This window comes from Trichoderma camerunense, assembly GCF_050948025.1.
Source record: "Trichoderma camerunense strain CBS 138272 chromosome Unknown V8C40scaffold_3, whole genome shotgun sequence".
NCBI lineage: Eukaryota > Fungi > Ascomycota > Sordariomycetes > Hypocreales > Hypocreaceae > Trichoderma > Trichoderma camerunense.
Window position 1 is genome coordinate 1,033,566 of NW_028145367.1, and position 19,600 is coordinate 1,053,165.

Consider the following 19,600-nt stretch of genomic DNA (forward strand, 5'->3'; position numbering starts at 1 on the left):
CATCTGTCATGCAAAAGCAACATTGTTGGGCGACTTGATGAGTTAATACTACCAGGTAGATATAGGAGTTAGACTGTAGTAGTAATAGGCTTTGCAGTCTATTCAGGCAGTATTACGAGATGAACTTTCAAAGGCTCTTGTTTTGGATAAAAACGGGTCAAGCGGCTGAACACCGGAATAAATTGCCCAATTGGTGCTTCGAATCACTCTTGGACTCTCAGATCTTGGTGCGAGTACCTGTACGGCTCTAGTCAACCCTTCTGCCTGGGATTGGCTCTGGCTCGAGGCTGAGATGCGAGTACCTGTACTTGCACATGAGTAATCCGACCATCTGCCATCTTAGTACCTGGAGCGCGGTGGCACCTAGTACTAGATAGGTAGTTGTTCCCACTAGCATTAATTATCACCATTCGCGCTGCTGCGATTAGAATCTTGTCCACAAACCCAGACCTCAAGCCTTGTCGGACTCGCAGCCGCCACGACGTTTCTCGGGTCGAAGCCAGCCTCCAATCCAGCGCGCGCCCCGACACTGGTGTTGATTGATAACCTTCTTGTTACCGATATCGATACCGATACCCGCATCGACATCGATCCGCTGCGACTTGGCGGCGCCAGCGCTCGCGACAAGACCAACCTCACGACCCGACAATGGCCGCGGTTCAGCCATCAATGCCGGCTCCGGCCACGGGGCCAGGATCGACGACGTCGGCCACGGCCTCGGACGATGCGAAAGATGCCGCCTCCAAGTCCGGGTCCGCTGACATCCCCGTGCGCACAAAGGAGTCCTTTGACCGGCTGATGGTTGAGCGCTACACGATGCGCGACTCCATCGCCGCGTCCGCCCTCAGCCAGCAGCTCAACCAGACCATGAAGTCATCGCATGAGATGCGCGAGATGATTAACGAGTATCGGTCCGTCCGCAACGCATACCAGCAGTGGTTCCCTCCCAGCAAGCTGTACGGCGAGGGCTACAACGGCTATGCCAATGGATACACAGAGAATCACGGCCCCTCTCGAGTCGTGTATCCGTCCCAGAAACCTCGTCCCGGCCATCGCACTACGCCTCCGCTCAAATATAGTCGAAAGGACATGCTCAAGCAGGCCGAGCAGCACGAAGATCTGGTGCCCCTGAGATTGGATGTTGATTGGGACAAGATTAAGCTACGCGATACCTTCACCTGGAACTTGCACGAGCGCCTCTTGGCTGTCGAGCTGTTTGCGGCACAGCTGGTCGAAGACATGGGCCTGAAACCTCCGGCCTCACAACCTGTATATGAGCAGGTCGTCCAGCAGATGCGGGAGCAGCTCAACGATTTTTACCCTTTTGCCTATTCCGAAGAAGACTCACTGGACCCGGAACTCCCCTATTCGGCCTACAAGAATGATGAGATGCGGATCTTAGTTAAGCTCAACATCACCATTGGGCAGCACACGCTGGTGGATCAGTTCGAATGGGAAATCAACAACCCAAGCAACTCCCCCGAAGAGTTTGCTGCTGGCATGACCCGAGACCTCTCTCTCTCTGGGGAGTTCACCACGGCCATTGCCCACTGCATTCGCGAACAATCGCAGCTCTTTACAAAGAGTCTCTACAGCATTGGCCACCCCTTCGATGGTCGGCCCGTCGAAGATTCGGATTTGGTCTCTGCTTTCCTGCAGACACCGCTGCCGACCGTTTTCCGCCCGCAGCAACAGGCCAAGGAATACGCCCCCTACTTGTACGAGATGAGCGAAGCCGATCTGGAAAGAAACGAGACAGTATTTTCTCGGGACCAGCGGCGGCAGAAGAGATCAATCAACAGGAGAGGTGGACCCCAGCTCCCTGACCTCAAGGACAGGCAACGTACCATCCGTACGCTCATCGTCTCCTCTGTGCTTCCTGGAGCCGCGGCGAACATCGAGGAGAGCAGACTGTACAAGAGGGTGGCTGGTCCTTCTAGGAAACGGGTGGCTCGAGATGGCGAGATATCCGAGTCTGAAGAAAGCGAAGACTCGGCGCCTGATTCTCCGGCGCCGTCAAATATGGCCGCCGGCACGGCTCGCACCAGAAACATGCGCGGTGCCGCAACTGCCGCCCAGCAGAGAATGGCAAACCTGGGCCGGTCAGAAACGCCAGATATAGCCAGTCACCATCACGAAACCAGAACATCTCGCCGCTTCCGCGAAGAGACAGAAGATCGTACGGAATTGGTGGTGACGCTGAGAGTCAACAGGGAAAAACTAAAGCGTATCATAAGAGGAGACTACCGCGATTTGGCTGCTTCCTCCGTGCCACCAGAAACTCCCTCTTCAACATCCAACATACGAACACCGACCTTCGCAGCTCCACCAAAGCCCAAGTCGTTGACGCCAGTTCCGACCCCGACTCCGGGAGGCTCTGCGCCTCAACCGGCCGTGGGTGGCACTGGAGCCGTTCCCCCAGGACAGATAGGCCGTCTTCCTGCACCACCACTCGTCCCTGGCCAATCTCCTCCTCCAGCAGTAAGTACTACCGTAGACTATCCGTTGCCCCCATGATGGGAGCAGTCATAACTCACGCTTACACCCTTTTCACTAGCCCCCACCACCTGAATGGCTTGTGCAGTCATTAAAGGAGCTTGAGAAACAGTATCCAAACGGTGACAGGTTTGAGGCCATAATGAAATACTCACATCTGGATCCTGTCACGGAACTGCCCATCCAAACACAGCCCATGCCAGAAGGTGTCAAGTATGCATGGCTACCACGCATCCGCTGCCTGGATTGCACAACGAAACTTTATACTCCCGGCCCAGATATGACGGCGCAAAAATTCGAAGCCCATCTTCGATTCTCTGGTCATCGTGAAAAGGTCAGGGCTAGGCTAGCACAACAAGGCGGGGGTGCGTCTTCGTCAACATCATGACCAGAGCCAGCGAGAGAGTAAGATGGCGGAGAAGGGAGGGGGATTAATGGACGCAGTAGAATTCTAGGGGCGTATATCTTGAATAGCGGTTGCTTCATGATGAGTTCAGACAGAATACAAAGACGAACGATTTCTGGCGAGCAAATATATATTGCAAAGGAAAGACGAAGAGGAGAAGAGGGAAAATAGTTTGATGCGCGCTTTTTTGGGCTTTTTTGTGTATCAATGCCGTTTACTACAAGGTGGGCAACGGTGCTGCAAAGGCTCTTGTTATCTTGGAATTTAGGACGGCGGGTCAATGAATACATTGTCAAGACAACTTTAAGCTATAAACTGCGAGACACGTATTTGCACGTCTGATTCGAATCTCCGTCCCGGTGGCAGATATCATGGTTAAACATTTTTGATTTGGTCAAGCTGGAATATATAAGACAAGACACCTGGCTAGATGACATCACGCGAACCTCCATAAGCGCCCTTCAATCCCCGTTTTCATAAAGTCAAATCATATATCATGGCGAAGATGGAGATGAAGGGAAGAAGAACGGGAAAAAGACAAAGAAACAGGCTTTTCCGTCCCCAATGCTTGCTAGCGGGACTGAGGATTTTGAAGAGCGGGAGAGACAGAGAGACAGAGAGGGGTGAGGGTGAATCATGAGACGCGAAAAAACAAGCGTAAAACGCAACAGGAGACTAAAGAGGCCAAATATGAACAAATTTTTTCTTCTTAAACAAACAAAAAACACATAAAACAACAGACAAAGCAAGTAGTAAATCAAACAAACCATTCAGCCTAGCCAGTCAATCAGTCAAACGTGTCCATCTTCAAAGCCCAAAGAGTATAAACGATTTCATCTCCAAGCAAAACCCGATTTCCCTAACATACATATTTCACTCGTCGTCATCATCATCCACGTCCATGTCCGAAGTTTCCTTTGGTAGCCGCCCGCGAGTAGGTCGCGTCGCTCGCTTCGCCTTGGCCTTGACGGCCGGTGATTTTCCCTTGCCCCTGGGTGCGGCCGGCTTCTTTCCGTTGCTCCTGGGCTGCTCGGGCTCGGGCTCTGATTCCTCGTCCTCTTCCTCGGCAGCCTCTTCTGCTTCGGCCGGCGGCTCGGCGTTTTCCGACTCGGAGCCATCGTTGTCATCTTCATTGCCGCTTTCCTCTTGCTCAGATGCATCCTCATCATCCTCGTCATCATCGTTGCCGTAATCCCACTCCGCGACTCCCTCCAACATTTCTTCTTCATCCTCCTCGTCCCCGCGCTCCGCATAAGTTGAGATGGCGTGAGAACGACCGCTACGGCGTCGTTCACCTTCTGGCACAGAAGGAGCAGCTTTCTTGGCCTTGATAGCCGCCTTGGGCCTTGCAGATTTCTTGCCAGGAGCCTTGGCTGTCTTCGTCTTTGGGCCTGGCTTTTCTCGGATAACAGTCTTCAGCTGAGTTTTGGGTCTCTTCGCTGGATGGTCTACTGCTTCATGTATCGACTTTCGCTTCTGGAGAACAGAGTTAGAAATCAATCGGTAATTCAAATAGACGAGAAGAACTATAACCATACCTTCTTGCGGTCCATTGCCCGAATCAAATCATCCAGTTTCTCGTCCAGTTCGTCTGGAATATACTGCTTCTTTGCAATATGTTGTGCAACTTCGCTAGATGGAAGAGCAGTGTACAGCCCTGTAGGCAAACCGACCTTGCCCGGCCAAGCCTGGAAGCTCCAATTCTTCCTCTCCTGAAACCTGCGGACTAATGTCTGAGCGAGGTCGCTCAATACATAAAGATTCTCACTCTTCTCTGGGTCGACACCGTCGCGCGTTTGCTTGACTCTCTCAGCATACTTGTAGATTAACGATATGTTCTGCTCAGTAGCAACTGCGCCCAGATAGAAGAGGAAGTAATTTGCAAAATCCACCAGATCAGCTGGGTCCGGGCTATAGTCAGGGTGATGAGCCAACAAAGGGATAAGTCTTCCCATGAGAGCCTCCATGATTTGCTGGTTGTTATCGGCGTAGTATCGAGAGCGCGACCGCAGCCATGTCTCCACACGATTCTTGAGGTCTGGGAAAGGTTCGAATGCTGTGAGAAAGAGGATGGTAAGGAAGCGCGCGCGCAGCTTCCCCCGAGTGAGATAGTTTTGCAGCTTATCCATAAAGCGACGGCGCACCTGGAGCTCAGTGTCCTGAACAAGCTCCGCAAGCTTGTTGAAGCTTGCAGGGTCGAATTGGTCATCATATTTCTTGACCGTGCAGAGTTTCAGGATCATGAGACCGGCCATCAATCTGAGACGCTTCTTGTGGTGTTTGGGCGTGTCTTTGACTTTGGAAAATTCACCCTCCGCGACAACAAATGTTTTGAGGAGTTTGAAGATGGGCTTGATACGCTCCTCCGCGTCGGCATCTGTTGATGTAGCGAGAGCTTGGTTGACGAGAATTCGCAGGGAAAGACACTTCGCATGAAGTTCTTCATCCATGTCGGCATCATCGACCCAGGATGGATCTTTCGGCGTGGCTTCGGTCCGTACCTCACGTAGAATCTTCTTTATAGTCATATCGTTGATTGCTTGGTCCGAATCCATGGTAACGGTCGGTGCCAAGCGCTCTAACTGACTGATGGTGGCCAGCTTGTTGAGGAAATGGGGCGCTTCGTACTTCCAGTTTGCCATCGCCTTACGCAAGAGGGTCGTGGCCGTCACTTTGCTCTTGTCATCGTTTTTCGCAAGAAGGACGTTGATGGCGTACTTTGACGTTTTGATGGGTACCCCGTAGAGAGCGTAATTCATAAGAGTCTGCGTGAAGCTCTTGTCAAAGGTGATATCACCCGGATATCTCTTTGCGTAAGATGAATATGCTTTGAGAATGTCGCCGATGGCAGCATCCTGAGACTTGCTGGTCTCCGTTGGCGCCTTCAGAATGAGTTCTTTTCGCAGTTCCTCTGCATGGGCTTTGAAAATATCGGGATTGCGTTGAGATATGTCATTGAGCACCTGATGTGCTACAGTGGCGAAGCCGTTCTTATCACTCTTGGAGTAGTCCATGATGGTAGCCAGGTGGCTTCGGTTGAACATGAGGCAGCTTGACCGATACAGCAAGGGAATGATTGTGTCTAGAGAACCGGCGGCAGAGGTCGCTGAGATTTTCGTAATCAGCTCTGCAATGGCTCGTCTCACGGTCTTGAAGTCGCTTTCGGACTCTATCGCATACTTGACGAGTTGGTAGCTGCGACGCTCGTTGAGCTTGACAAATTTTTGAAGGTCCGCGCGAACCTTTAATGGATCGGGAAAGTAGGCACCGAGCCATTGCATTGTTTTGGAGAGACCAGCCTTGACCTTTTCCTCATTCGCTTCAATAACGCCGCCATTGTACGCCTCGCATTGCTGAATGAAGATCTCAACACCCTTGGCAAACTGAGGCTGGCGGGCTTGCATGGCAAAGAAGGCCTTCTGTGCCGCGCTGTCCAGGGACTTGAGCATCAGCAGAATTCTTTCGGCTCGTATCTTATCCTGATCTGCTTGGCCAACCGCAGCTTTTCCTTGTGAGGACGCAGCCGCGGTCTTGGCACCTTTACCCTTGATGAGGGGATATTTCAGGGGAATTAGACACTCAAACATGACACGGTCGAGGAGAACATTGAGGTCGGGATCGTTGGCGTAGAAAGCATTGATAATGCGTGACGGAACGCCTGAGAGACAGGCGACAACAGCTTCCTGTCCATCTGCAATCTCTCCAGCTCCGACTGCCCAAAGCTTACCCAGTAGAACCATTGCTTCTACACGCACTGCCGGTTTTCTGTCTCGACATCGGTCTGCTAGACTGGCAAAGACTGAGCCCTCTTTCTCAACGCCACCAATGATGCCAAGTTTGAGGACAATGTCTCGGAACTCGAATAGCTCAATTGCCTTGACAGCTGCTAAACGAACCTTTTCTTCGCTATCATTTAGCTTGTCAACCAACGCCCTGACCAGCTCGCTCTCCTCTTGGCTGCTAAGTCCAATTCCACCGGCAGAAGTAGACAGAATGTAACCAACAGCAGTTACCCAGGCAGTCCGGATAGTACCTGTCTTGTCGTTTTTTCTACCGACAAAGTTGCGGTAAGTTGCCGCATGTGTCTGGGCGAAGGATTGCGGAGAGTATGGCTTGGTGAGAACATTGGCTTCGGCTACTGCTGGACTATCATCCATCAGCTTGATTGGAGGGTATGCGGCAGGATCAAGAGCAGGAGGCTGCGGTGGGCCTGCGGCTCCAATACCGGAGATCATGTCACCAAAGGTCTCCGTGGCTATGAGCCGCAGGTGTACGTTATCGGCGGACAATTCGGCATCTAGCTGAGGAATGACGTTTTGAAGTACAGCAGGTGCTGCTCGCCAAAGTTCTCGAATAAGAAGATGAGCCTGGCGAAGACTCTTCAAATCCGCTTCCGAGGGTCCTGCATGGGCATCTTCTTCATCCGAGTCGTCTCCATGGCGGGCACCTCCTGCCGTTGCAAATCCAGAGGCATTGAGGATCACGTCGCTGAAATACTGACTAACATAACGTGCCATTTTGTCTGCACATCCATTACAGATAGCCTTGGCCATGACATAGGCCGCTGGCTCTGTCTTGAGAAGGAGCGTCGATTGCTTGCCGTTTTGCTCTTTACTTCGGTTACCACCACCAGGGGGAGCAGCTCGCAAAAACTGACTGATGATGGCGTCGATGACACTCGCTGGAACGCTGCCGGGAGACTCGTCAATCAGTTGGATTAGCATTTCCGTCAAGTGAATTTCGACATCTTTTGCAACCTGCTCCTCAGCTGGTGCCTTGGCATTTGCTGAAACTCCATCAAAGGTTGAATTGAACAGACGCAGCAACAGGTCGTCGGCTCCATGGATTTCCGATAGCAGTAGAATGCTCTTGACGTCAGTCAGAGACATGAGAACGTATTTGTGTTGGCTGTTGTATGGGTTCGTGGGGTCTTGGAGGCTGGGCAGAATATCCTTGATGAATAGACCATACATCATCTACACAAGATCGATTAGCAAAGAAAGATGAGCAAGACGTCGAAGCTAATTTTGCCCACCTTGAGCTGGTCATCCGTGAACGGGGCATCTGGGACAAACAACCGTAGGATATCCACCAAACAACAGGCAGTGTAGGCCTTGACTCCTCTATCCTTATGCTGCAGTAGATTGCGATGCGCCAGCTGGGCAGCAACATCCCTGAGCGAGCTCAGATCGACCTCGCCCTGCTCAAATTCTGCCAGCTCCTTGGACAGCTTCTCCAGGCGAGTCAGCAGAGTGCCGCTGGGGATTGGCTTTGCAGGCCGCCATGATAGCTCCTCGTTAAACCGTAGACTGCCGTGCTCTCCTTCGTAGCCGCCTTCAGCTTCTTGCGACTCTGCCTCTGCCTCGTGCTCGGGCTCAGATTCCACCTCAGCAGCGTCCGAGTTTGCCTCTTGGAGCTCCTCCGGCGCGTGAGACTTTTCCTCCACTGGCGCAGGCGCCGACCGTTTCCTCGTGGACTGTCGAACCATGATTGCGCGGGCACAGAGATGGCGATGCGTTGCTATCGAAAGGCGGCGAACAAACTATCCCGAGGTCCGCTTGATTGGCTGGTCGCGAAGTCGTTCGTCTTGCTGCGCGCGGGTCACAGCATCGCACAGTTGGAACACGCTTGGTTTGGCGGAGCGAGGAGCAGCTCCCTAGCTCGAGAAGTCGACGACCGGTCTCGGCAGATTTTTTTGCTAATTTTTTATGCACCGCGGGATTGGCGTGAGAGGATGATGCATAAGATGGCGATGTCCGAAGCAACAAGTTTAGAGGGGAGCTTCAGTGCTGGGTTACGCGACGCGATGGGGGAAGATGTTCCGGAGTGGCCCCGCGTCAGCTAGTTGGGCAATTGCTGTGATACGGACAAATACATGAGTTTATGTGGGCTCCGCATACGAAAGGTAGGTACCTTTTTTGCGCAATGCTGTAATTTCTACTTCGTTCGTTTTGCATTGTTTATTATGCCCGGGTATATTAACTGCTGCCACTGGTTCATGGCATCGGCTTGTTTCACCATTAGGCTGTTCCTAACAGAAACTGATCTTCGTCATGAAAGGATCCGGTCTGGTTGCGTGTTTGAGAAGAAGAACTCGTGAGGCAAAAATTCCGGCAAAGGATGTAGAGGGCTGAGGGCTCAATAGCCCCTATTTTTCGCCAGTAAGGAGCAAGATGCTCACCACTGTGATGGCGATGCTGTGCAGCGTGATGCGGGTTTCAGCCATTTTTTAATCATGCCTTGAATCGTTCCACATAGTAATGTCAAAGTACCACTGAAATCTACTTGCGGATGTGAAAATGACATCTGACTTCCAGGATACTCCTTTGTGGAGAGAGTTTGGTGATAGTCTCCTGACCTCGTCGATACTTTGGGAGAAGATGCCAGCATACACATATCAATTCTTCCAGGTGATAGAGCTGTTGGAGAATGGATTTTGAGCTCAATCCTTTTAATGTATCATCCGTGTCAGTATACTCGTGGAGACTGGCTTGACTGGTCTATACTCAGATTAGGGCTGCAGGTAGAAACGGCTGGCTGTAGCAAGTGCTATGTTTGTGCGGCATTCTTGTGATGATATTTTATTGTTTTAGTACATATTCAACCCTGCTTGTAATTGCCTAGTACTCCGTCACCTCTGACCGGCAGTCTTGTACTTAGCGGGTCTCACAAACTGCCCGTACGATGTTTGTTTCATGATTCGGATATTCACATAGGGCCGTGGTTCTGGGGCGGTATTGCTGGACTTTGGCTGAGGCTGTTGTACAGATCAATGATGGCTTTGTGCATGATGAATGCGTGATAAGTTTCGAAACTAGGATAACCCTTTGGCGATATTGCACTGTTGTTACCGCCAGAAGCGGACTTTGGTCATTCTCAACACCAGAGTAACGGAGCCTGCCACGGGACATGTAATCTCCATTCGTGTTCTTTCTCCAACTTTTACATCAATATAGTACATATTTACCAAAATCTCTCTCCAGAATTTCCACCTAACACATTCGTTTAGCAAATAAGTCCTCAGTTGCGACAACTTCACCAACCCTACCACCCTGCGCCTTTACACGGCAAACCCCTTGATGTGGAAGCCTCATGTCTGATGCGAATATCTTAATGCTTAAGTGATTTTAATCTCATCTATGTGCATACTACCTCTAGATATCTACCTAGTATCTAGAGGTACTAGGTATGTGGGCAATCACTTGTTGCCAGTGCCAGTGCCAAGTCGCCAGTTTGCCGGTCCGGTATCAGCCTCCTCAAACTCCATCCGCCAGCTGCCCAGGTAAACAAACCCTACAAAACTGAGAACGCGTGCCTCGCGTTTTTCTTTCTCTCTTAAAGTTGTTTGCTGTGCCATTCACTGCAACGTAGAAAAGCAAACGAGAGAACCTTCGACTTCTCCCCTTTCCACCACTTCTTCCTGCTTCCTTGACCTGCACCCAACACACTCGTTCGTTTTCTACCCACAGCCGCATCCTATTCACCAACGCTCTCTATCAATATCGTCTGTATCCAAACATCTTCATTCTTTGCAAAGCTTTTGAAGCTTCTCTGCGCCTTCAGTTTGGTATGAAACCCACCCACCTTTACCTCCCGTTGTGCCATCGTCACTCCTGTACCACTCCCACCAACTCTTCCCGACAAACTTCCATCGTCAGCCCGCTGTACACAAGTCTCTCGCTAATAAATATTTCTAGTCTCGTAACCCTGGTCACAGAATACCGCAGAAGTAATCTCCAAGTAGGTCGCTTCAGCCTCTGTGTTTTATCTGGGCAAAACTGACATTTTCTCGACAGTGGCCAACATGAAGAGCACGAAGGACTCTGAGAGCGGCGTTGCGCCTCAGAAGAAGATGACTACCATCCAAAAGTTCAAGGAGTATTTCCTCGACTTCAAGATTGTCACGGGCGCTGCTATGGCCATTTGCATGCTGTCTGCAGTTTTTGCGGTTACTATCCTCGCGGCTCACTGTGGTAAGATGCCTTTTTTTTCTTAACCTAATGCTGAACCGTTCTGACTGATGAAGCTGGTCTAGAGAAATTGTACCAGGGAGGACTTGCTGTTGTGGCTGGAGAGGCTCTTCCCAATGTCAACCAGAAGCTCGATCGTCGTGGCGTGGATTGCAACGAAACCGAGCTGGCCATGTCTGTTGCCTCTGCTCAGGTTGTCACCTACGTTCTTGACGATGGCTCTCTCGCTGTTGTGACTCAGGAACCTCGATCCAACCCAACGATTTCTGTCACTAGCATCCCCATCTCGTAAGTAATAACATACCACTCATCTGAAAGAGAACTTCTTCTGACACATCTGACGCAGCACTCAAACGGCGACCTCAACCATCTACACCGTCATCACTCCGTCTCAGCCGGCTGTTGTCACCGAAACCAAAACAATGACCACGTCTATCCTCACTTCAGAGGCTCCCATGTGCTCGGCCAACACCACAGTCACCGTGACCATCACCGTTGTGCCCACTCCCAACAACCCCTGGGCCTCCAGCTCCGTCCTCGGCGATGTTACTGTGACAGCTGGTGCATCGACAGTCACCAACGTCAACACTGATGTCTCCTACACCAGTGGACTTCCAGATGCCACCATCTCTGGCAACCCGTCGACTGTCACTGACGTTGATGTTTCTGTTACCGGCCTCCCTGATGTGACCATCTCTGGAAATCCATCCACTGTAACCAATGTCCTTACCGAAGTCTCTCTCACCAGCGGCCTCCCAGACGCGACAGTCTCTGGCAACCCGTCAACCATTACGGCATTTCAGACCAGTTACTCTCAGCCTGCAGAACCCGTCACCTCGTTCGTCACTGTCGTCATCTCTGATCTCTGGAGTTCTTCGGTAACCAGCTCAACTCCCACGGATCTGGTGACTGTCACTGCCGTCTCCACCATCAAGACAATTGTCACTACCATCGACTTTGCCCCGTCTCCCATCATTGTCACTGTCACAAACGCTTACTCGGAGCCTGCGAAGAGCACCTCAACCGAGTTCGCAGACAGCTCCAAAGATGGCTTTCAGACATCCCGTCAGAGTACCCTGACGAAGACTGTCACAGCGACAAATGGCCGGCTGGAGACCACCACCACTACCGTCTTCATTCCGCCTGTCTTCACCAGCTACAACGGCACTGCGAGCAGCATCCCCGCTGGCACCGCAACAAGTGGTGCCACTGTGCCCACTATCCCCGTTGTTGTGTCTAGCAGCAACAAGGGTATGGAGCCACGCAGTCACTCTGTTTGTCTCCTTATTGTGGTGATTGTAGCCGGCATGTCTATGCTGTAAGACCATCGGGTTGATTGATTCTCCTCGAGGAAATCTTTGGACACTGCTCCATGAATGGGTGGCTATATCAAGGGGTTGATTTGATTCATTTTCTTTTTTTTCACGGTCTTTCTTTTTCAAGTTAGGGCATCACATCTAAGGTTTACGGGGAACTGGATGACAAAGGGTCGGCTGGCCAACAAACTAGGAACAATCGCTTTGTTTAATAAATCAGGACACAATAGTTGCTTACGGATAAGAATGGCAAGTCAAGTAACTCTGCAATTTGAGGACAACGTAGCAAAGTGATTCACTACATGCTCGGTAAACTATCTGAAGCCCTGTATAGAGACCCTATAGACTCAAGGAGAAACAATACTTCTTCCACTACGAAAATTCTTGTCCAGACGCCCCAAAGCAACTACTCCCATGACGCCGATATCCCATATCTTATCCTGCCCAGCCATTGGCGGCATTGCCGATTATTTTGATCGAAGTATACCCATGTATATATTCATCTCCCTTCTCTTCAGCTTGGCCCCTTGACTCAAATTATATCAAGCTTTCACGCAGACAATCAGAGCCTTCCAAAGTATCCACGCCCCTATCGTGGCGGGCGCGGACCTTCACCACGTGCTGCTCTGGCCTTCCAATTATCTCTGATGTGACCGGCGGCGTCAGAGAGATCCTTTACCGAAACACGGTCTTTGATACTCTCCAAGACACTTGTGACTGTGCTCGTGTGATTTGCCTCCTTTTTATCATCTCTGAAGCGGAGAAGACGCCATCTCCTTTGTTCGTCCTGATTACACTCCACTATGCGATCGTTCAAGGGATCATTCAATCCTTTCAACGTTTCCCATTCCTCTTCAGTGATATAAAGGTCGTCAAACCGTTCGTATTTTTCCGGACCGTCACCCTTGTAAACAAATAATTCTGCTTTGGGTACACTGTCATAATCGACAAACGGTTCAGTAATACCTTCCTTGCGCTCCCATTCGTCGGGCTCGACGGTGGGGAAAGTGAGTTTGAGACGAAGGTCAATCGTGTTTTCTTCCGGAGGCTTCCATTTAAGAATATGGGGGTCGGTGCCGTGCTTATAAGCCGTGTTCCGGCACGTGAAGATGAGACCATCGTTGCCGTGCTTTAGGTTCGGAAGAATCTGTTTGAACATCATATCGATACCATAGCCGAGCTGGAAGGGCTTCATCTCCATAATGAATGGCTGGTACTGCAGTTCGTCTGGAAAGTCCTTGAACAGCTTCTTGTACGGTGTATATAGCCGTTCTCGGAAATAGGCCAGCCTTTTATCAAGAGACCGATCCATAAGCTTGTTGCCATCCATCACAAGGCAGTCAAAGACGAGAAATCGAGCTTCCTTGTCCCCATTGGGCAGACTATCCCAGACCAGTTCACCGTCGACAAGTGTTGCTGTGTGAAAGGCGCTGACGTCATTCTCGCGAGGGAAGTGTAGGCTCTTATTGGTGATGAACCAGTAGTCGTTCTTGCGGTCAATCAAGTAATGGGCTTCCCCTCCGTTTTCGTCTTCGGTCAAGTAGAGGAGATAGCGAATTCCATCGGACTTTTCGCATACGTAGTAACTGGCAATTAGACGTACATTAGTCGATATGCTCAAAGATCTCCAGTTTCTTTTCGCTTTAGCCATACTCTTGCCTGGTCAATTCGTCTAGATGTTGTCTGGCAAAACTGACGGGTTGGGCGCCGGGGAAGCTGGTTTGTTGTCTACCAAGCAGCTCGGCAACCTCTCTGCGCATGGCATGTATGAGCTGCCCTTCGGCTTTAATGCCAGGCTCTTCAATGGACCCTATCGGCCCATCTGGTTTGTTGTTGGGCTCCATTGCTTGCCTGCCTTCTCAGCCTCTTTCTATGAGCGCGTCGATAACCTGTCGTATGAATATTGCAAAGGGGAGGGCAAAGGAGGATTATTCGGTTAAAATGATAGATCGTTAAAATTGCCACACACCCTCAGCCTCATGGAGCATTGAAGCGCACCTGAGGCCGGACAGCTCAAGAGCGTCGGGGTTGGCGTGATAATATCTGGTAGACAGTAAGTTGGAGCTGGGAAGAGCTGCAGCACGCGCCGTCTTCCTAAGACGGCCTCTGGCTTATCGATAAAGGGATGAGCAGATGCCCATGCGAATAAGCCGCCCACGTAATACTGCCGCCGCTGCACTGAGGCCGCTACAATTATTCTATGGCAAAGGTTCAAATGACAAAAGAGGAATGATTTTTTTCGTATTGGCAGAAGTTTAAATGCGTTTGTATAAAGTTAATAGATTTGATCCCATACTTGTTTGTCGCTTAGTCTCCAGCAGGAGAACGACCTATTCTAGGACCTGAATAGGCTTGCTAGGAGCTAGTTATTCCGTTGAATGGGGTCAATGCTCTTTGCAAACAAACTCTCTATATTGACAAGATTAATGCTATCTAGATATAACGCGCCGTAACATTGTTTCACACAAATATTATTCAGAGTAAATTAATACGATTCAAGTCGCTCTTGAATGGCGCGCATAGCGCCCAATAGTAATAACACGACGGCAACATTTCAGATGACGAGTCTATCTCCCAAACTTTCCCTCATATTAGCAATATTCCCGTCATGAATAACCGTCTGGACACGCTAGTTTTCATCTATTTTGTCGACCTCTGCCCGGGCCTCCTCCCACTGCTGCTTGCTCTTGCGTGCCCACTCAATCTGGCTTCTGGCATACGCCAACTGTAGCGATTGTTAGCATCAAAGTCCTCAAGAATTGTAGTTGGCTATGCAGTGATTTAAGCTTCCGCTGTGGCTTACGTACCATGTATCTTCGCAAATCATCTTCCTTATCCTTCTGGAACCGTTTCAAATCCTCCAATACGCTTGCGCTGGCCTCCTTGACATCCCTCTCAGAAGCTACCTGGGCTTGCTCTAGTTGGCCAATAGACTCGCGTGTCTTTCCGATCGTATCTCTGCGAGTTCGTTCAGGATCCACATCCACGACACCCTGGACTGCATGACGGATGGGACCAAAAATCTTGTTTGTTATGGAGTTTGTACTGGGCATCTTTCTGTGCGTGTTGCTCGCACTTCTCTCGGGAAGGCCTTGGCTTGCAGACGGGGGTACTGATGGGAAGTCACCGTGAGTGGGAGGAAAATCAGAATCTATAGATTCAGTGTCTTCTTGGCTTCCATCGCGGCGGTGCTGAGTAGGAGGCTCCCTCATGCTTGCTGATCGTTTGGGTGGGGGCGATATTTGCTGGCTGTTGGAAAGGTACTGTTCGATGCGTCGCGCTTCTGCTTCACTGCGCTCCAGCTGGTCCAAAAGAGCCCTCTTTTTGTTGAGCTCATCGGTTGTCATGTCCTGTTGCACGCGCTTGAGAACTCTATACCGCAAGACGCTTCTAACCACTCCCGCAAACTGGGCATTTTCTCTCATTGGTTCTGCGAAGCTTGCCCCCAAAGTTCCAGAAAGCTCCTCAGTTGCAATGTATGATGCATCAGCGGCCTGGCCTATCCGTTCGATGGCTGGTCCCAGGGAGGGGGCTTGTTCCGAAAGGGCAAAAGCATTGTATCTTGATCCTAACTCGCACAGATCGGCCGCAAGAGATGACAAGTGACTGAGAGTTCGACGGTTGACTTTCTCCATAGGGCCAGTCAGAAGCTGCTCTAGCTCTTTAATCGAGGCTTCATAAGAAATAAAATACGGGTCAAGCTCTAATTCGCTGAGCTTGGATGCATCTGTTGGGAAGCGTTCGATCGCATGCGCTGCGCCCTGAATGACAGAAGCGCTCAGGTCTTGGCCAGTACCGGACGAGGCCTTGAGTTTCGATGAGCTGGATGGAATTGGAAGAAAGTTGTGCGCGGGTGTTGGATTCGCGGTGTCTAATGGAGGTGCCTTGAGAACAGACTTGGGAATGGAAGCAACAGGGTGGGCATGTAAGACCTCGCTCTACCGTAAAGTTAGCAACAGACGAGACGTCTGATTTATATTGGGGAGAGGGAGAGAGCGCATTACCCAGCTTGAGTTTGGGTCGAGAAACCTCCACCAGACTCCGTCCTCTCTGACGGCGTCCATTCGACGACAGCGGTTCAAGAAGACCATCAGCATGCGCTTTCGTAAATCAATGATTTGCTGATCCTGTTTTGCACTCGTGGGATTCGCGGCATAGTCGGCCATGGTATGCTTTTCCGGAATGGGAGGGATGACAAGGGTCGGATGAAGACGGGTCAAGGCATCTCTCAGCGAGGCAAACTCAGAGTAACGGCGACGAACTTCTAGATCCTAGATATGGTGGTCAGAAAGACAACAGCACAGAGTAAGCGAGCGCGACGCACCCCAGTTTTAATGGTATACACAATGTATCTCCCTCCGCTCTCCACGCTTTTACCCGCATCTGTGATCATAATGGGCATGTTGGGGTTTTCATAGAGGATCTGTTCAATGCGGCTGTTGTATCCGCCTGGCTTCCGCCGTGGGGGAGTGTCCTCCCTGAGGACATCTTCCTCGTCGATCTGCCCAACGCCATGGCTGAAGGGCGGACGAGGTGATTGAGCATCGTCGCTCCCAGTTGACGGGGTATGGGAAGCCTCGAAAACTCCATCTACAGCGTTCAGTTCGTGTTAGTTTTACCCTGTGTCTAGCCGCGCCCGGTCGTTGACTCGCTCTTGAGCAGGCGACCCAGCAGCGCTCCGAGCGACGAGGTGCAATGGACTTACAGTCTCTGGAAGTCGGCGAGCTCGGGATTGCCGACGATGATGTCTGCGAATCCCGGCGATCGAAGCTTGATCCGTAAGGATTATTGTCCTCGTCGTTCCACATGATGGCGGCGCTCTCGACAGAGGTCTGTGTATGTGCGGATATGGCTCTCTGAAGTCTGCGCGGCGAAGACAAACACCAGAACTATGCTCTGGACCGTCGTGAGCTCTGGGGCAACTGTGGCGCGGGGCGGAGTCGGTTAAGCCGCAGTGACGTGGGGTCGAGATCAGGGAATGTGCAGGAAAAGCGCCTTGAGGGCTGTCGCCATTCTCTGGGGAACACGCTGCAAGAGGTTGTCAAGGGAGAGCATCCAAGGCTTCGACGATGATTGCAGGCAGAAGCGGAGAGACAGTCTGGCGAAGCTCCGGCGGTTTCTGAGGTTAAAAAGAAGCCCTGCCACTTTGATGACGATACTCCGCGCACGGACCACCTACATCACCAGGCACTGCAGCGAACCTGTTCTTGGATGTACCTCGCCTCGTACTCCATGCTGTTCATGTTCCGCATTCAACCCTGCGGCAAATCCCTGCATCCAACATGCAGGTGCCGACACTTCGTTTCCACATTGGCTTTCATTGCCCAGAGAACCGTATCGTGAAACGGAACTTTATATTTTCTAGTTTAATGAATGCAAGATACATATCTACGTAGGAAACCAAGGCCAAGCGCGTATTAGGTTCTGTATAGGCCGTGCACCGTTTTATCTTCTCTTCAGCGCGGACATCGCCAGTACCAACGCTCCATACTATGTCGCAGCTTGACGAATCTCCTTAGACACCTTTGCATGCCTATTCGCATCACATTCTCTTAGGCAAGCATGAGAAGGGACTGTTTGATCTATACGGAGTAGTAAAACATCATTACTTATTCCGGCATTAGTCACTGTTTACAAAATGAAACCTCCTCTCTAACCATGCTGCCACCGGTTATGCAGGAGTATTTAGACATGTCAACTCTTCAAACGATCTGGAAATAAATCATGACATCTTGCAGAATTGCAGCCAAACGGCTCAATATATTTCAGTGCTAAGCTAAATTAACTTCATAATCCTTGTAGTCATACTGACTACAATGAACTGTGATAGTGATGTCAAATATCCTAACGCTCATGCACGCTATGAAGAAGGCTCTACTCTCATCTCCTTATGCGAACTGGGCTGATTGTTCTCACTGAGAGGCATCTCATAGTCGTCACTATGGACCGTAGCGACATCACTCCGGATGGACAGCATGGAGTCGCTGGAAGTATCCAGATTGCACACCATAGATGAAGTGTCATCTTGCTCTTCGGGCGACCTTTCTGATTCTCTGGCTTCCTTACGGTCAATAGTTTGCACTGCATGATTATCGAAGTTCGGATATGAGGCTGAATGGCGGATATTGATATGTGTGGGCGGTAAAGGCTCCAAGGGCTCTGGGGATGGAGAGCTTGCCACAGTAGATGCCACCCCAACTGGTAAAGTAAAAGCCCTATACAACCTCTGCCACCACGTAGGATGACGTATTGGAGACTCATTACCCGAAGGCTGGACCTTTTCCTGTTGAGTTTCTTCTGCTTTTGGCGGCGAAGAGGCTTTGTCATCAGAAGGCTTGGGTCGAGGTGCTTCAGGTGGTCGAACTATCGGGGCTGGTAAATAAAGATGAGGGTTTATGACGCCGGGTGGCTGAATTGTGAGGATTTGAGGCCTAGAGGAGAAGAAATAAACAGGGGTTTGCTGAGCAACTCCGTACTGCAGAACGGGAGCTGGTTGCACGAGGTGCGATACTGGTCTTGTAGGGCCGTTGGGGTTGCGATGAAGCTGTCTATTCCTTTGTCTGCGAGGGACATTGTGCGGCTTGGTTTGGTTGCCCATGATTCTCGCTCTCCCCATATAATACATCCAAACTATTGACAAGACGATAACGACGACGACGATGGAGAATATAATGCCAAAATGTGTAGCTGAACTGAGGCAGTGCCATCCTAGGCAGGCGTCAGATCGGCGACGAAAGTAACCATGTCCTTTCCCCTCTAGAATTTGCATAACTGTAGCCGCAACTGGCGAGTCAAAATGTCGAAGCAATCAAGGATGTCATCTGCTGTCTGCTAAGGATCGTTGTGGCTGATTCTCTTCATGGCATAGGCGGCACTGGAATGTAAACACTGGTGTTGGAGCAGGCAATTGCAGCGATTCTCTTCACTCAAGAAGGAACGGGGAAAGAAAATGCTCAAGTTTCAGTATCATGATTGGATTTTAAGGCCACAGAATCCCAGGAATCCTGCTTCGGCGAGCGTTTCCAGCTGGCTACCGGCTGGCAGAGCTTAGACCGTCCTCCCCAGAGCAGTTTGCGTGATACTGTGAACGACCATAAGAACAGATTGGTGAAAGCACTCGAGATACCACTGGCTCAATGTATTGAATGGCTATTTACTTATCAATGTCAATGACATGATTAGATGATAACAGAGGATAGATAACTGTGTTGTGACATGTACTGGTAGCATCTGGATGGTCATCTACTGGTATTTTTCTACATTTTGGCAGAAACACAAGAATGTCGGCAAACTTTTCTACCATCTTCTTAATTGTCCATAATAGCATATTTTGTACCTAGGTAGTCTGAGGTAAAAAACAAGCCGGAATTGCTTTGGAAATTGGCCCATTGATGCAGGATAAAGTTCATGTC

At 50.5% G+C, this 19,600-nt stretch overlaps 6 protein-coding genes across 6 annotated transcripts; 2 read left to right on the forward strand and 4 right to left on the reverse strand.

The window, feature by feature from the left end:
* The first annotated feature begins 529 nt into the window (after positions 1 to 529).
* Positions 530 to 3,310, forward strand: V8C40DRAFT_140657 (SWI/SNF chromatin-remodeling complex subunit SNF5). The gene is made up of 2 exons (XM_083211198.1): positions 530 to 2,481; positions 2,558 to 3,310. The coding sequence occupies exons 1-2, from the start codon at positions 649 to 651 to the stop codon at positions 2,882 to 2,884; spliced, it is 2,160 nt and encodes a 719-aa protein (XP_083076995.1). The 5' UTR covers positions 530 to 648; the 3' UTR covers positions 2,885 to 3,310.
* Positions 3,276 to 8,653, reverse strand: V8C40DRAFT_235507 (sister chromatid cohesion factor PDS5 domain-containing protein). Its single transcript, XM_083213863.1, has 3 exons — positions 7,938 to 8,653; positions 4,441 to 7,878; positions 3,276 to 4,378 (listed from the first exon to the last, which is right to left on the reverse strand). Exons 1-3 carry the CDS (start codon positions 8,388 to 8,390, stop codon positions 3,776 to 3,778), a joined length of 4,494 nt encoding a protein of 1,497 aa, XP_083076996.1. The 5' UTR covers positions 8,391 to 8,653; the 3' UTR covers positions 3,276 to 3,775.
* Positions 8,654 to 10,706: 2,053 nt separating this feature from the next.
* On the forward strand, positions 10,707 to 12,194 carry V8C40DRAFT_262512 (uncharacterized protein; the record flags this gene model as incomplete). Its single annotated transcript, XM_083219368.1, has 3 exons — positions 10,707 to 10,875; positions 10,938 to 11,160; positions 11,219 to 12,194. 3 exons carry the CDS (start codon positions 10,707 to 10,709, stop codon positions 12,192 to 12,194), a joined length of 1,368 nt encoding a protein of 455 aa, XP_083076997.1.
* A 234-nt stretch (positions 12,195 to 12,428) lies between these two features.
* V8C40DRAFT_235510 (mRNA guanylyltransferase) lies at positions 12,429 to 14,241 on the reverse strand. Its single transcript, XM_083213864.1, has 2 exons — positions 13,842 to 14,241; positions 12,429 to 13,774 (listed from the first exon to the last, which is right to left on the reverse strand). The coding sequence occupies exons 1-2, from the start codon at positions 14,030 to 14,032 to the stop codon at positions 12,778 to 12,780; spliced, it is 1,188 nt and encodes a 395-aa protein (XP_083076998.1). The 5' UTR covers positions 14,033 to 14,241; the 3' UTR covers positions 12,429 to 12,777.
* A 338-nt stretch (positions 14,242 to 14,579) lies between these two features.
* On the reverse strand, positions 14,580 to 17,296 carry V8C40DRAFT_235511 (sorting nexin family protein). The gene is made up of 5 exons (XM_083213865.1): positions 16,894 to 17,296; positions 16,513 to 16,778; positions 16,193 to 16,459; positions 14,996 to 16,126; positions 14,580 to 14,913 (listed from the first exon to the last, which is right to left on the reverse strand). Exons 1-5 carry the CDS (start codon positions 16,994 to 16,996, stop codon positions 14,818 to 14,820), a joined length of 1,863 nt encoding a protein of 620 aa, XP_083076999.1. The 5' UTR covers positions 16,997 to 17,296; the 3' UTR covers positions 14,580 to 14,817.
* A 579-nt stretch (positions 17,297 to 17,875) lies between these two features.
* Positions 17,876 to 19,001, reverse strand: V8C40DRAFT_284364 (uncharacterized protein). The gene has a single exon (XM_083222143.1). It carries the CDS (start codon positions 18,955 to 18,957, stop codon positions 18,049 to 18,051), a length of 909 nt encoding a protein of 302 aa, XP_083077000.1. The 5' UTR covers positions 18,958 to 19,001; the 3' UTR covers positions 17,876 to 18,048.
* Between the last annotated feature and the right edge of the window lie 599 nt (positions 19,002 to 19,600).